Raw genomic sequence first — 18976 nt, forward strand, 5'->3', positions numbered from 1 at the left:
CATGACAGGTCTGGAGCCTGTGTAGACGTAGGACTTGGAGCTGAACCCTGGGTTGAAGGTCTGGTACTTCATTGTTGAAGATCCGCCGTGTTCTAGAAAACAAAAGAGAGGGAAAATCTGACAGTCATTAAACCGCACACCAAAGCCTGATCCAATTTAAAGACAACACTAAGGAGGGACCTGAATCAGCCCACCAAAGCCTGATCCAATTTAAAGACAACACTAAGGAGGGACCTGAATCAGCCCACCAAAGCCTGATCCAATTTAAACACAACACTAATGAAGGACCTGACATTTAAAATATATATATATTTTTAATTTAACCAGGCAAGTGATGACGAATTCTTATTTACGACAGCCTACTCCAGCCAAACCCCGACGACGCTGGGCCAAATGTACGCGGCCCTATGGGACTCCCAATCACGTCTGGATTTGATACAACCTGGATTTGAACCAGGTACTATAGTGACACCTCTTGCAATGAGAAGCAGTGCCTTAGACCGCCGCGCCACTCGGAAGCCCAACAAAACAACGAGGCCTTGTTTTTTTTTTTATCGCAACCAACACACCCATAACAAACATTGAAATTACATTGACATAACTAGTATAATGATATGGGATATGACATCGTAAAACTTGTTGGGACATTTTATTATGACTGGATACAAGGTCCAGTGTGGTTATAACTGTAGGTCCCTTCATAATGTACGGTTTACATAGGCAGGTGTTGTTGACAGCTACATAGTAGGAGAGGTGTTAGACAGCTGAGGGGAATTCCCACCCGAGATAAGGAGTGTAAATGGAACATTCCTTTTTTAAAAAATTTTAAATGCACTTTTCTCTCCACGGATATTCTGATCGGGAACTTAAAGCACGATAGCATCATGCTATTCAACCTGCTATTCTTTTTTTGGGGGGGGGTGGAGATCAAATAAATAAAGGTGTGGCCGGAGGTGTCTACAGAAATAACACCATTGTCCACGCACTGTCATTTTCAACTTGATAAGAGCTATTGATAAGAGCTATTGATAAGAGCTATTGATAAGAGCTATTGATAAGAGCTATTGATAAGAGCTATTGATAGGAGCTAGGTAAATGAGCATTCCGTTTCGATAAGGGGATTGTACATTTAAATGATTTTTATTTTATCTATTTGACCTTATAATTGCTGGAGATAAATGTGAACCAAGTCATATGGCAGCAAACTGAAGTATATCAACATATCACATTTTCCACGGTGAAGTTGGTGAAATACTGGCCTTATAACTTGCTGAGATGATATTTGGAGACCCAAGCTGTAGGCTTCTGTAGCCATTCACAAATCACAGTATAAACCTACCAGGTTGATTTATGGTTTCTAGAATGTTTTAATTATATGCTCAGACTTTTCACTATATTTTTTATAATTTGTATCATGTAAAACATTAGCCACCGTCAGTTATACCCATATACATTTATAACTGTCTCTTTAGTGTTAGCTTCCTTACATTTATAACTGTCTCTTTAGTGTTAGTTTCCTCACATTTATAACTGTCTCTTTAGTGTTAGTTTCCTCACATTTATAACTGTCTCTTTAGTGTTAGTTTTCTTACATTTATAACTGTCTCTTTAGTGTTAGTTTCCTTACATTTATAACTGTCTCTTTAGTGTTAGTTTCCTCACATTTATAACTGTCTCTTTAGTGTTAGTTTCCTCACATTTATAACTGTCTCTTTAGTGTTAGTTTCCTCACATTTATAACTGTCTCTTTAGTGTTAGTTTCCTCACATTTATAACTGTCTCTTTAGTGTTAGTTTCCTTACATTTATAACTTTAGTGTTAGTTTCCTCACATTTATAACTGTCTCTTTAGTGTTAGTTTCCTCACATTTATAACTGTCTCTTTAGTGTTAGTTTCCTCACATTTATAACTGTCTCTTTAGTGTTAGTTTCTTCACATTTATAACTGTCTCTTTAGTGTTAGTTTCCTTACATTTATAACTTTAGTGTTAGTTTCCTCACATTTATAACTTTAGTGTTAGTTTCCTCACATTTATAACTTTAGTGTTAGTTTCCTCACATTTATAACTGTCTCTTTATTGTTAGTTTCCTTACATTTATAACTTTACTGTTAGTTTCCTTACATTTATAACTGTCTCTTTAGTGTTAGTTTCTTCACATTTATAACTGTCTCTTTAGTGTTAGTTTCTTCACATTTATAACTGTCTCTTTAGTGTTAGTTTCCTCACATTTATAACTTTACTGTTAGTTTCCTTACATTTATAACTGTCTCTTTAGTGTTAGTTTCTTCACATTTATAACTGTCTCTTTAGTGTTAGTTTCCTTACATTTATAACTGTCTCTTTAGTGTTAGTTTCCTCACATTTATAACTTTACTGTTAGTTTCTTCACATTTATAACTTTAGTGTTAGTTTCCTCACATTTATAACTGTCTCTTTAGTGTTAGTTTCCTCACATTTATAACTTTAGTGTTAGTTTCCTTACATTTATAACTGTCTCTTTAGTGTTAGTTTCCTCACATTTATAACTTTAGTGTTAGTTTCCTTACATTTATAACTGTCTCTTTAGTGTTAGTTTCCTCACATTTATAACTTTAGTGTTAGTTTCCTCACATTTATAACTTTAGTGTTAGTTTCCTCACATTTATAACTTTAGTGTTAGTCTCCTCACATTTATAACTTTAGTGTTAGTTTCCTCACATTTATAACTTTAGTGTTAGTCTCCTCACATTTATAACTTTAGTGTTAGTTTCCTCACATTTATAACTTTAGTGTTAGTTTCCTCACATTTATAACTGTCTCTTTAGTGTTAGTTTCCTTACATTTATAACTTTAGTGTTAGTTTCCTTACATTTATAACTGTCTCTTTAGTATTAGTTTCCTCACATTTATAACTGCCTCTTTAGTGTTAGTTTCCTCACATTTATAACTTTAGTGTTAGTTTCCTTACATTTATAACTGTCTCTTTAGTGTTAGTTTCCTCACATTTATAACTTTAGTGTTAGTTTCCTTACATTTATAACTGTCTCTTTAGTGTTAGTTTCCTCACATTTATAACTTTAGTGTTAGTTTCCTCACATTTATAACTTTAGTGTTAGTTTCCTTACATTTATAACTGTCTCTTTAGTGTTAGTTTCCTTACATTTATAACTGCCTCTTTAGTGTTAGTTTCCTCACATTTATAACTGTCTCTTTAGTGTTAGTTTCCTTACATTTATAACTGTCTCTTTAGTGTTAGTTTCCTTACATTTATAACTGTCACTAGTTAGTTTCCTCACAATTTGCATCGTTCCATTGCATTGTTAGTTTACCTTTCTTTCCTGTTTGAGATTTGTGTGGTTGTTCCTGAGGATCGCTTGCTATAGTAGATCATATTAGGCTAACCTATTACAATAATTTGGGACATGAACACTCTTCGGGGGAAAAAAAGGTGGTAAACAGAATCCTCTATGGTTTGTCCCCATAGAGGAATCATTGTTTGTGCTGCAGTACCATGAGGTTCTAGGTAGAAGCCTGTGCCTTCCAAAGAACTCATTTGGAGTGTTTTTCCCCCCCTATTTGAACCATTATGGAACGCAGCCCACATGTAGCAGTTTCAACCTGGAGCTCACGGTTCAACGATGACCCGGATCGTTGTCATCACAGTTCCACGATTAGTGAGGATTATCAGGGTAGATTTATAGGACTACTGGTCAACCCTTCATGGATCGAACAATTGAATATTGAAGAATAAAAGCACTGTATTGTTTTTTGTCGGGCACTCTAAATCGTTTAAAAAATATATTATTATTCATAAATACTTTCCTAACACCTATAATAATATAGAAGATCAGAGTATTTTTCAATCTAACACTTGGTGCTGAAAAGGAGACCCGTATGCGTGTATTTACTCGGCATTCTTTCATTGATCCGTAATATTCTGAACCGTTCTCTCCATATATTTTAGTGAGTCTGTCAAGAAAAGTTAAGGAACACCGTATTTAAAAGGATGGCTTTAGATACAAAACCCTATGACCCTATTGAATGAAAACTTCAAATATGCTGGTCAGCATGTGAAGGGAACCACGCCTGCAAAGCCCATCCCGCACCTGCATACGCTAAGTCTAAGTCTAAGTCTAAGCCTAAGTCTAAGTCTAAGTCTAAGTCTAAGTCTAAGTCTAAGCCTAAGTCTAAGTCTAAGTCTAAGTCTAAGCCTAAGCCTAAGTCTAAGTCTAAGTCTAAGTCTAAGTCTAAGTCTAAGCCTAAGTCTAAGTCGTAATCAGGCCCAGAGAGAGCAGCGGTAAAAGGTATCTCTTGTCATAATTACACCTCTAATAATGTAAACTAATTAACTGGACCTTCTGCATGAATTATACAATACCGACAACTCAGGTTCCTGTTTACTCACACACACACACAAGCACACCTTCGCGCACGCACGCACGCACGCACACACACACACACACACACACACACACACACACACACACACACACATACAAGCAGACCTTTGCGCGCACACACACACAAACACACTACCCATTACACCAACATGTGATCATCTATATTCTGACCTGGTTGTCAATGGTTACCTGACAGTCAGGAGGACAACAATACTGATCCAGTACCTGCGTCACACCAGCCTGACCTGGGTGCAAATAGCATTTGTTTTCTTTCAAATACTTTGAGCATGTGAGCAAGCCTGTAGAGCCGCAGGGGCGGGATTAGCATCGGAGCTATTCCATTGGATGTACTACTTCAGACAAGTTGAAATAAAGCACAGTTAAAGGATTTAATAGAAAACAACCCAGCGTCCTCAGGAGAGAGAGACAGCGGCTTAATAACTGCTGCTGTGTAAGTGAAGCCCTGAGAGAGAGACAGAGACACACAGAGACAGAGACAGAGAGACACAGAGACAGAGACAGAGACAGAGACAGAGAGACACAGAGACAGAGAGACAAAGAGACAGAGAGACACAGAGACAGATAGACTCAGAGACAGAGAGACACAGAGACAGAGACACAGAGACAGACAGAGACACAGAGACAGAGAGACAGAGCGACACAGAGACAGAGAGACTCTATCTTATTTATACTGAAACTGACACAGGTTTGTGTTTAAACTACAAATATCTAAAACTACACTATGTTTATCAATAGAAATATAATTTAATGTCCAATACATATGAACAAAAATATTGTTATTATTGTTTTAAAACATACATATTGTTGTTGTTGTTGTATAACATACATACATATTGTTGTTGTTGTTGTTGTTGTTCTATGAAATACATATTGTTGTTGTTGTTGTTCTATGAAATACATATTGTTGTTGTTGTTCTATGACATACATATTGTTGTTGTTGTTGTTCTATAACATACATATTGTTGTTGTTCTATAACATACATATTGTTATTGTTGTTGTTCTATAACATACATATTGTTGTTGTTGTTGTTCTATAACATACATATTGTTGTTGTTGTTGTTCTATAACATACATATTGTTGTTGTTATTGTTCTATAACACACATATTGTTGTTGTTATTGTTCTATAACATACATATTGTTGTTGTTATTGTTCTATAACATACATATTGTTATTGTTCTATGACATACATATTGTTATTGTTGTTGTTCTATGACATACATATTGTTGTTGTTCTATAACATACATATTGTTGTTGTTCTATGACATACATATTGTTATTGTTGTTGTTCTATAACATACATATTGTTGTTGTTGTTGTTGTTCTATAACATACATATTGTTGTTGTTCTATAACATACATATTGTTGTTGTTGTTGTCCTATAACATACATATTGTTGTTGTTGTTGTTCTATAACATACATATTGTTGTTGTTATTGTTCTATAACATACATATTGTTGTTGTTCTATAATATACATATTGTTGTTATTGTTCTAAAACATACATATTGTTGTTGTTGTTGTTCTATGAAATACATATTGTTGTTATTGTTCTATAACATACATATTGTTGTTGTTCTATAATATACATATTGTTGTTATTGTTCTATAACATACATATTGTTGTTGTTCTATAACATACATATTGTTATTGTTCTATAACATACATATTGTTGTTGTTCTATAACATACATATTGTTATTGTTATTGTTCTATAACATACATATTGTTGTTGTTATTGTTCTATAACATACATATTGTTGTTGTTATTGTTCTATAACATACATATTGTTGTTGTTATTGTTCTATAACATACATATTGTTGTTGTTATTGTTCTATAACATACATATTGTTGTTGTTATTGTTCTATAACATACATATTGTTGTTGTTCTATAAGATACATATTGTTATTGTTGTTGTTCTATAACATACATATTGTTATTGTTATTGTTCTATAACATACATATTGTTGTTGTTATTGTTCTATAACATACATATTGTTGTTGTTATTGTTCTATAACATACATATTGTTGTTGTTATTGTTCTATAACATACATATTGTTGTTGTTATTGTTCTATAACATACATATTGTTATTGTTATTGTTCTATAACATACATATTGTTGTTGTTCTATAACATACATATTGTTATTTGTATTGTTCCATAACATACATATTGTTATTGTTGTTGTTCTATAACATACATATTGTTGTTGTTCTATAACATACATATTGTTGTTGTTCTATAACATACATATTGTTGTTGTTCTATAACATACATATTGTTGTTGTTATTGTTCTATAACATACATATTGTTATTGTTATTGTTCTATAACATACATATTGTTGTTGTTATTGTTCTATAACATACATATTGTTGTTGTTATTGTTCTATAACATACATATTGTTGTTGTTATTGTTCTATAACATACATATTGTTATTGTTATTGTTCTATAACATACATATTGTTGTTGTTCTATAACATACATATTGTTATTTGTATTGTTCCATAACATACATATTGTTATTGTTGTTGTTCTATAACATACATATTGTTGTTGTTCTATAACATACATATTGTTATTGTTCTATAACATACATATTGTTGTTGTTATTGTTCTATAACATACATATTGTTATTGTTATTGTTCTATAACATACATATTGTTGTTGTTATTGTTCTATAACATACATATTGTTGTTGTTATTGTTCTATAACATACATATTGTTGTTGTTATTGTTCTATAACATACATATTGTTGTTGTTATTGTTCTATAACATACCTATTGTTGTTGTTATTGTTCTATAACATACATATTGTTGTTGTTCTATAAGATACATATTGTTATTGTTGTTGTTCTATAACATACATATTGTTATTGTTATTGTTCTATAACATACATATTGTTGTTGTTATTGTTCTATAACATACATATTGTTGTTGTTATTGTTCTATAACATACATATTGTTGTTGTTATTGTTCTATAACATACATATTGTTGTTGTTATTGTTCTATAACATACATATTGTTATTGTTATTGTTCTATAACATACATATTGTTGTTGTTCTATAACATACATATTGTTGTTGTTCTATAACATACATATTGTTGTTGTTCTATAACATACATATTGTTATTGTTCTATAACATACATATTGTTATTGTTCTATAACATACATATTGTTATTGTTCTATAACATACATATTGTTATTGTTGTTGTTCTATAACATACATATTGTTGTTGTTCTATAACATACATATTGTTGTTGTTCTATAACATACATATTGTTATTGTTCTATAACATACATATTGTTGTTGTTATTGTTCTATGACATACATATTGTTGTTGTTGTTGTTCTATAACATACATATTGTTGTTGTTCTATAACATACATATTGTTGTTGTTCCATAACATACATATTGTTATTGTTGTTGTTCTATAACATACATATTGTTGTTGTTCTATAACATACATATTGTTGTTGTTCTATAACATACATATTGTTGTTGTTCTATAACATACATATTGTTATTGTTATTGTTCTATAACATACATATTGCTGTTGTTGTTGTTCTATAACATACATATTGTTGTTGTTATTGTTCTATAACATACACATTGTTGTTGTTATTGTTCTATAACATACATATTGTTGTTGTTCTATAACATACATATTGTTGTTTTTGTTGTTCTATAACATACATATTGTTATTGTTCTATAACATACATATTGTTATTGTTGTTGTTCTATAACATACATATTGTTGTTGTTCTATAACATACATATTGTTATTGTTATTGTTCCATAACATACATATTGTTGTTGTTATTGTTCTATAACATACATATTGTTATTGTTCTATAACATACATATTGTTGTTGTTCTATAACATACATATTGTTGTTATTGTTCTATAACATACATATTGTTGTTGTTCTATAACATACATATTGTTATTGTTCTATAACATACATATTGTTGTTGTTCTATAACATACATATTGTTATTGTTATTGTTCTATAACATACATATTGTTGTTGTTCTATAACATACATATTGTTATTGTTATTGTTCTATAACATACATATTGTTGTTGTTCTATAACATACATATTGTTATTGTTGTTGTTCTATAACATACATATTGTTGTTGTTGTTGTTCTATAACATATATATTGTTATTGTTGTTGTTCTATAACATACATATTGTTGTTGTTATTGTTCTATAACATACATATTGTTGTTGTTCTATAACATACATATTGTTGTTGTTCTATAACATACATATTGTTGTTGTTATTGTTCTATAACATACATATTGTTGTTGTTCTATAACATACATATTGTTGTTGTTCTATGACATACATATTGTTATTGTTGTTGTTCTATAACATACATATTGTTGTTGTTGTTGTTCTATGACATACATATTGTTGTTGTTCTATAACATACATATTGTTATTGTTGTTGTTCTATAACATACATATTGTTATTGTTGTTGTTCTATAACATACATATTGTTGTTGTTCTATAACATACATATTGTTGTTGTTCTATAACATACATATTGTTGTTGTTCTATAACATACATATTGTTATTGTTATTGTTCTATAACATACATATTGCTGTTGTTGTTGTTCTATAACATACATATTGTTGTTGTTATTGTTCTATAACATACACATTGTTGTTGTTATTGTTCTATAACATACATATTGTTGTTGTTCTATAACATACATATTGTTGTTGTTGTTGTTCTATAACATACATATTGTTATTGTTCTATAACATACATATTGTTATTGTTATTGTTCTATAACATACATATTGTTGTTGTTCTATAACATACATATTGTTATTGTTATTGTTCTATAACATACATATTGTTGTTGTTCTATAACATACATATTGTTATTGTTGTTGTTCTATAACATACATATTGTTGTTGTTGTTGTTCTATAACATATATATTGTTATTGTTGTTGTTCTATAACATACATATTGTTGTTGTTATTGTTCTATAACATACATATTGTTGTTGTTCTATAACATACATATTGTTGTTGTTCTATAACATACATATTGTTGTTGTTATTGTTCTATAACATACATATTGTTGTTGTTCTATAACATACATATTGTTGTTGTTCTATGACATACATATTGTTATTGTTGTTGTTCTATAACATACATATTGTTGTTGTTGTTGTTCTATGACATACATATTGTTGTTGTTCTATAACATACATATTGTTATTGTTGTTGTTCTATAACATACATATTGTTATTGTTGTTGTTCTATAACATACATATTGTTGTTGTTCTATAACATACATATTGTTGTTGTTCTATAACATACATATTGTTGTTGTTCTATAACATACATATTGTTATTGTTATTGTTCTATAACATACATATTGCTGTTGTTGTTGTTCTATAACATACATATTGTTGTTGTTATTGTTCTATAACATACACATTGTTGTTGTTATTGTTCTATAACATACATATTGTTGTTGTTCTATAACATACATATTGTTGTTGTTGTTCTATAACATACATATTGTTATTGTTGTTGTTCTATAACATACATATTGTTGTTGTTCTATAACATACATATTGTTGTTGTTCTATAACATACATATTGTTGTTGTTCTATAACATACATATTGTTGTTGTTATTGTTCTATAACATACATATTGTTATTGTTATTGTTCTATAACATACATATTGTTATTGTTCTATAACATACATATTGTTGTTGTTCTATAACATACATATTGTTGTTGTTCTATAACATACATATTGTTGTTGTTATTGTTCTATAACATACATATTGTTATTGTTATTGTTCTATAACATACATATTGTTGTTGTTCTATAACATACATATTGTTATTGTTATTGTTCTATAACATACATATTGTTGTTGTTCTATAACATACATATTGTTATTGTTGTTGTTCTATAACATACATATTGTTGTTGTTATTGTTCTATAACATACATATTGTTGTTGTTCTATAACATACATATTGTTGTTGTTCTATAACATACATATTGTTGTTGTTATTGTTCTATAACATACATATTGTTGTTGTTCTATAACATACATATTGTTGTTGTTCTATGACATACATATTGTTATTGTTGTTGTTCTATAACATACATATTGTTGTTGTTGTTGTTCTATGACATACATATTGTTGTTGTTCTATGACATACATATTGTTATTGTTCTATAACATACATATTGTTGTTGTTCTATAACATACATATTGTTGTTGTTCTATAACATACATATTGTTGTTGTTCTATAACATACATATTGTTGTTGTTCTATAACATACATATTGTTATTGTTCTATAACATACATATTGTTATTGTTCTATAACATACATATTGTTATTGTTCTATAACATACATATTGTTATTGTTGTTGTTCTATAACATACATATTGTTGTTGTTCTATAACATACATATTGTTGTTGTTCTATAACATACATATTGTTATTGTTCTATAACATACATATTGTTGTTGTTATTGTTCTATGACATACATATTGTTGTTGTTGTTGTTCTATAACATACATATTGTTGTTGTTCTATAACATACATATTGTTGTTGTTCTATAACATACATATTGTTGTTGTTCTATAACATACATATTGTTGTTGTTCTATAACATACATATTGTTGTTGTTCTATAACATACATATTGTTGTTGTTCTACAACATACATATTGTTGTTGTTATTGTTCTATAACATACATATTGTTGTTGTTCTATAACATACATATTGTTGTTGTTCTATGACATACATATTGTTATTGTTGTTGTTCTATAACATACATATTGTTGTTGTTGTTGTTCTATGACATACATATTGTTGTTGTTCTATGACATACATATTGTTATTGTTCTATAACATACATATTGTTGTTGTTCTATAACATACATATTGTTGTTGTTCTATAACATACATATTGTTGTTGTTCTATAACATACATATTGTTATTGTTCTATAACATACATATTGTTATTGTTCTATAACATACATATTGTTATTGTTGTTGTTCTATAACATACATATTGTTGTTGTTCTATAACATACATATTGTTGTTGTTCTATAACATACATATTGTTATTGTTCTATAACATACATATTGTTGTTGTTATTGTTCTATGACATACATATTGTTGTTGTTGTTGTTCTATAACATACATATTGTTGTTGTTCTATAACATACATATTGTTGTTGTTCTATAACATACATATTGTTGTTGTTCTATAACATACATATTGTTGTTGTTCTATAACATACATATTGTTGTTGTTATTGTTCTATAACATACATATTGTTGTTGTTCTATAACATAAATATTGTTGTTGTTCCATAACATACATATTGTTGTTGTTATTGTTCTATAACATATATATTGTTGTTGTTCTATAACATACATATTGTTGTTGTTATTGTTCTATGACATACATATTGTTGTTGTTGTTCTATAACATACATATTGTTGTTGTTCTATAACATACATATTGTTGTTGTTGTTGTTCTATAACATACATATTGTTGTTGTTATTGTTCTATAACATACATATTGTTGTTGTTCTATAACATACATATTGTTGTTGTTATTGTTCTATAACATACATATTGTTGTTGTTATTGTTCTATAACATACATATGGTTGTTGTTATTGTTCTATAACATACATATTGTTATTGTTGTTGTTCTATAACATACATATTGTTGTTGTTATTGTTCTATAACATACATATTGTTATTGTTGTTGTTCTATAACATACATATTGTTGTTGTTCTATAACATACATATTGTTGTTGTTGTTGTTCTATAACATACATATTGTTGTTGTTCTATAACATACATATTGTTGTTGTTGTTGTTCTATAACATACATATTGTTGTTGTTATTGTTCTATAACATACATATTGTTGTTGTTATTGTTCTATAACATACATATTGTTGTTGTTGTTGTTCTATAACATACATATTGTTGTTGTTGTTGTTCTATAACATACATATTGTTGTTGTTGTTGTTCTATAACATACATATTGTTGTTGTTGTTGTTCTATAACATACATATTGTTGTTGTTCTATAACATACATATTGTTGTTGTTCTATAACATACATATTGTTGTTGTTCTATAACATACATATTGTTGTTGTTCTAAAACATACATATTGTTGTTGTTCTATAACATACATATTGTTGTTGTTGTTGTTCTATAACATACATATTGTTGTTGTTGTTGTTCTATAACATACATATTGTTGTTGTTGTTGTTCTATAACATACATATTGTTGTTGTTGTTGTTCTATAACATACATATTGTTGTTGTTGTTGTTCTATAACATACATATTGTTATTGTTGTTGTTCTATAACATACATATTGTTGTTGTTCTATGACATACATATTGTTGTTGTTCTATAACATACATATTCATCTACATAACATTGCAAAAATCTGAAACTTTCTGTCCAAAAATGATGCAGAATAATTAATCCATGCTTTTGTCACTTCTAGGTTAGACTACTGCAATGCTCTACTTTCCGGCTACCCGGATAAAGCACTAAATAAACTTCAGTTGGTGTTAAAAACGGCTGCTAGAATCCTGACTAGAACCCCAAAATTTTATCATATTACTCCAGTGCTAGCCTCTCTACACTGGCTTCCTGTCAAAGCAAGGGCTGATTTCAAGGTTTTACTGCTAACCTACCAAGCATTACATGGGCTTGCTCCTACCTATCTCTCTGATTTGGTCCTGCCGTACATACCTACACGTACGCTACGGTCACAAGACGCAGGCCTCCTAATTGTCCCTAGAATTTCTAAGCAAACAGCTGGAGGCAGGGCTTTCTCCTATAGAGCTCCATTTTTATGGAACGGTCTGCCTACCCATGTCAGAGACGCAAACTCGGTCTCAACCTTTAAGTCCTTACTGAAGACTTATCTCTTCAGTGGGTCAGATGATTGAGTGTAGTCTGGCCCAGGAGTGGGAAGGTGAACGGAAAGGCTCTGGAGCAACGAACCGCCCTTTCTGTCTCTGCCTGGCCGGTTCCCCTCTTCCCACTGGGATTCTCTGCCTCTAACCCTATTACAGGGGCTGAGTCACTGGCTTACTGGGGCTCTCTCATGCCGTCCCTGGAAGGGGTGCATCACCTGAGTGGGTTGATTCACTGATGTGGTCGTCCTGTCTGGGTTGGTGCCCCCCCTTGGGTTGTGCCATGGCGGAGATCTTTGTGGGCTATACTCAGCCTTGTCTCAGGATGGTAAGTTGGTGGTTGGAGATATCCCTCTAGTGGTGTGGGGGCTGTGCTTTGGCAAAGTGGGTGGGGTTATATCCTTTCTGTTTGGCCCTGTCTGGGGTTGTCCTCGGATGGGGCCACAGTGTCTCCTGACCCCTCCTGTCTCAGCCTCCAGTATTTATGCTGCAGTAGTTAATGTGTCGGGGGGCTAGGGTCAGTTTGTTATATCTGGAGTACCTCTCCTGTCCTATTCGGTGTCCTGTGTGAATCTAAGTGTGCGTTCTCTAATTCTCTCTTTCTCTCTCTCTCTCTCGGAGGACCTTAGCCCTAGGACCATGACCCAGGACTACCTGACATGATGACTCCTTGCTGTCCCCAGTCCACCTGGCCGTGCTGCTGCTCCAGTTTCAACTGTTCTGCCTTATTATTATTCGACCATGCTGGTCATTTATGAACATTTGAACATCTTGGCCGTGTTCTGTTATAATCTCCACCCGGCACAGCCAGAAGAGGACTGGCCACCCCACATATGTTCTCTCTAATTCTCTCTTTCTTTCTCTCTCTCGGAGGACCTGAGCCCTAGGACCATGCCCCAGGACTACCTGACATGATGACTCCTTGCTGTCCCCAGTCCACCTGACCGTGCTGCTGCTCCAGTTTCAACTGTTCTGCCTTATTATTATACGACCATGCTGGTCATTTATGAACATTTGAACATCTTGTCCATGTTCTGTTATAATCTCCACCCGGCACAGCCAGAAGGGGACTGGCCACCCCACATAGCCTGGTTCCTCTCTAGGTTTCTTCCTAGGTTTCGGCCTTTCTAGGGAGTTTGTCCTAGCCACCGTGCTTCTATACCTGCATTGCTTGCTGTTTGGGGTTTTAGGCTGGGTTTCTGTACAGCACTCTGAGATATCAGCTGATGTATGAAGGGCTATATAAATAAATTTGATTTGATTTGATTTGATTTGATAATGTTATTGTTGTTGTTCTATAACATACATATTGTTGTTGTTCTATAACATACATATTGTTGTTGTTCTATAACATACATATTGTTGTTGTTCTATAACATACATATTGTTGTTGTTCTATAACATGCATATTGTTGTTGTTATTGTTCTAAAACATATTTGTACAGAGGAGAGAGAGGAATAAGTTTGTGAGGAATATGTTTGTGAGAACTAGTGTGTGCAGAGAGAGGAGACAATTTGGTTACATTTAAATGTTTCACATGCTGTGACATGACCTGCTTAAATTATAGGCGAGCTATGAGCACAGACTGGTCCAAACAGATCCTTCATTTACCAGAAATGATCTCACAGAAATGACTGTTGGCCCCTGTCATATCCTAACACAAAGGAAATGGGACTGTTCCCCCTGACATACTCTCTCTCTCTCAAACCTCAAAGGAACTGATCCCCTGTGTTGAAGTACAGGGTGAGACCTATAGCCCAGTAGGTTAATTCCCAACAGGCTCTGAAACAGGCCCCACAGGGACATCAAGACTGTTGTAATATTTTATACTGAATGGAAGCAATGCTTTTATCACTGCTAACATCCAGTAGTGTGTGTGTGTGTGTGTGTGTGTGTGTGTGTGTGTGTGTGTGTGTGTGTGTGTGTGTGTGTGTGTGTGTGTGTGTGTGTGTGTGTGTGTGTGTGTGTGTGTGTGTGTGTGTGTGTGTGTGTGACTCCAGGCAGGTAGGCAGAAGGTAGAGGTGTGTGAGCTTCATGCTTAGCTGAGTCAGAGCCTCAGGCAACAAACCGGTTGGTGAAGGATAAGGTAAGAAAAAGAGAGGGAAAGAGTGAGAGGTGAGAAATGTAGAAAGAAAAGAGAGACACACCCCATGTCTGAAGCCCTGCCCTGCTGACAACACCACAACACCCCATGTCTGAGAGACACACCCCATGGCCCAGGCCCTGCTGACAACACCACAACACCCCATAGCTGAGGCCCTGCTGACAACACCACAACACCCCATGGCTGAGGCCCTGCTGACAACACCACAACACACCATGGCTGAGGCCCTGCTGACAACACCACAACACCCCATAGCCCAGGCCCTGCTGACAACACCACAACACACATGGCTGAGGCCCTGCTGACAACATCCGGGCCTACCGCCCCGTAGCACTCACATCCGTCATCATGAAGTGCTTTGAGAGACTAGTCAAGGACCATATCACCTCCACCCTACCTGACACCCTTGACCCACTCCAATTTGCTTACCGCCCAAATAGGTCCACAGACGATGCAATCTCAACCACACTGCACACTGCCCTAACCCATCTGGACAAGAGGAATACCTATGTGAGAATGCTGTTCATCGACTACAGCTCGGCATTCAACACCATAGTACCTCCAAGCTCGTCATCAAGCTCGAGACCCTGGGTCTCGACCCCGCCCTGTGCAACTGGGTACTGGACTTCCTGACGGGCCGCCCCAGGTGGTGAGGGTAGGCAACAACATCTCCTCCCCGCTGATCCTCAACACTGGGGCCCCACAAGGGTGCGTTCTGAGCCCTCTCCTGTACTCCCTGTTCACCCACGACTGCGTGGCCATGCACGCCTCCAACTCAATCATCAAGTTTGCGGACGACACAACAGTGGTAGGCTTGATTACCAACAACGACGAGACGGCCTACAGGGAGGAGGTGAGGGCCCTCGGAGTGTGGTGTCAGGAAAATAACCTCACACTCAACGTCAACAAAACTAAGGAGATGATTGTGGACTTCAGGAAACAGCAGAGGGAACACCCCCCCATCCACATCGATGGAACAGTAGTGGAGAGGGTAGCAAGTTTTAAGTTCCTCGGCATACACATCACAGACAAACTGAATTGGTCCACTCACACACTCAGCAGCGCCTCTCAACCTCAGGAGGCTGAAGAAATTCGGCTTGTCACCAAAAGCACTCACAAACTTCTACAGATGCACAATCGAGAGCATCCTGGCGGGCTGTATCACCGCCTGGTATGGCAACTGCACCGCCCTCAACCGTAAGGCTCTCCAGAGGGTAGTGAGGTCTGCACAACGCATCACCGGGGGCAAACTACCTGCCCTCCAGGACACCTACACCACCCGATGCTACAGGAAGGCCATAAAGATCATCAAGGACATCAACCACCCGAGCCACTGCCTGTTCACCCCGCTGTCATCCAGAAGGCGAGGTCAGTACAGGTGCATCAAAGCTGGGACCGAGAGACTGAAAAACAGCTTCTATCTCAAGGCCATCAGACTGTTAAACAGCCACCACTAACATTGAGTGGCTACTGCCAACACACTGTCAATGACACTGACTCTACTCCAGCCACTTTAATCATGGGAATTGATGGGAAATGATGTAAATATATCACTAGCCACTTTAAACAATGCTACCTTATATAATGTTACTTACCCTACATTATTCATCTCATATGCATACGTTGATACTGTACTCTATATCATCGACTGCATCCTTATGTAATACATGTATCACTAGCCACTTTAACTATGCCACTTGGTTTACATACTTATCTCATATGTATATACTGTACTCGATATCATCTACTGTATCTTGCCTATGCTGCTCTGTACCATCACTCATTCATATATCCTTATGTACATATTCTTTATCCCCTTACACCGTGTATAAGACAGTAGTTTTTTTGGAATTGTTAGTTAGATTACTTGTTCGTTATTACTGCATTGTCGGAACTAGAAGCACAAGCATTTCGCTACACTCGCATTAACATCTGCTAACCATGTGTATGTGACAAATAAAATTTGATTTGATTTGATTTGATTTGAACACCACAACACCCCATGGCTGAGGCCCTGCTGACAACACCACAACACCCCATGGCTGAGGCCCTGCTGACAACACCACAACACACCATGGCTGAGGCCCTGCTGACAACACCACAATGGCTGAGAAAAAACCCACTCAGTTTGCACAGCGTTGTTCCAGATAGAAGAAGTCATGTTGACTGTTGCTCTCTTCCTCAGGTAGGTGTGTCTCTGTCTGCCTCGGGATATACCGGACCAGTTTCACTGTGTGAGTAGAGAGGTATGATACACCAAGCTGGTCATACCCTAAATTACAGCATGGTAATAGTCAGAGAACAGTTGCCTGTATATTTCCCATGAAGTGAGAGGTTTAGATCAGTGAGGGTTTTTTTTTTTTTTGGGGGGTTATGAGAAAAAGAACGCTATGCAACATATGCTGTTTCTGCTCCCATGTCATTCTGTAGACGACACAGGTACCGGACACTGGACATTAGTCATGTCTTCAGCACGGTCGCCTAGACGACACAGGTACCGGACACTAGACATTAGTCATGTCTTCAGCACGGTCGACTAGACGACACAGGTACCGGACACTAGACATTAGTCATGTCTTCAGCACGGTCGACTAGACGACACAGGTACCGGACACTAGACATTAGTCATGTCTTCAGCACGGTCGACTAGACGACACAGGTACCGGACACTAGACATTAGTCATGTCTTCAGCACGGTCGACTAGACGACACAGGTACCGGACACTAGACATTAGTCATGTCTTCAGCACGGTCGACTAGACGACACAGGTACCGGACACTAGACATTAGTCATGTCTTCAGCACGGTCGACTAGACGACACAGGTACCGGACACTAGACATTAGTCATGTCTTCAGCACGGTCGACTAGACGACACAGGTACCGGACACTAGACATTAGTCATGTCTTCAGCACGGTCGACTAGACGACACAGGTACCGGACACTAGACATTAGTCATGTCTTCAGCACGGTCGACTCAGCTAATACAGTCATGTGAACAAGTCAACCGATAGGAAGTGTCAGAATAGAGAAACATAGTTACAAGCCAACATGGTGCTAGAGGGGACATCCTATACACTGTGTTAGGTTATGGTCATAACACTGTCCTAACATTGTCACTGACAGACAGACAGGCAGGCTGACAGACAGACAGACAGACAGACAGACAGACAGACAGACAGACAGCAGACAGACAGACAGGCAGGCAGGCAGGCAGGCAGCTAGGCTGACAGACAGACAGACAGACAGACAGACAGACAGACAGACAGACAGACAGACAGACAGACAGACAGACAGACAGACAGACAGACAGACAGGCAGGCAGGCAGGCAGGCTGACAGACAGACAGACAGACAGACAGACAGACAGACAGACAGACAGGCTGACAGACAGACAGACAGACAGACAGACAGACAGACAGACAGACAGACAGACAGACAGACAGACAGACAGACAGA

At 35.0% G+C, this 18976-nt stretch overlaps 1 protein-coding gene across 2 annotated transcripts in view; it reads right to left on the minus strand.

Moving 5' to 3' along the window:
* LOC112240081 (plakophilin-3) overlaps positions 1–18976 on the minus strand; it is a 58828-nt gene that overhangs the window by 34648 nt on the left and 5204 nt on the right. For both annotated transcript variants that reach the window (XM_042301932.1, XM_042301931.1), the window contains one exon: positions 1–92. In XM_042301932.1, the coding sequence (XP_042157866.1) occupies positions 1–92 (92 nt within the window). The remainder of the gene's footprint in view (positions 93–18976) is intronic.

Source organism: Oncorhynchus tshawytscha, linkage group LG19, assembly GCF_018296145.1.
Source record: "Oncorhynchus tshawytscha isolate Ot180627B linkage group LG19, Otsh_v2.0, whole genome shotgun sequence".
Taxonomy (NCBI): domain Eukaryota; kingdom Metazoa; phylum Chordata; class Actinopteri; order Salmoniformes; family Salmonidae; genus Oncorhynchus; species Oncorhynchus tshawytscha.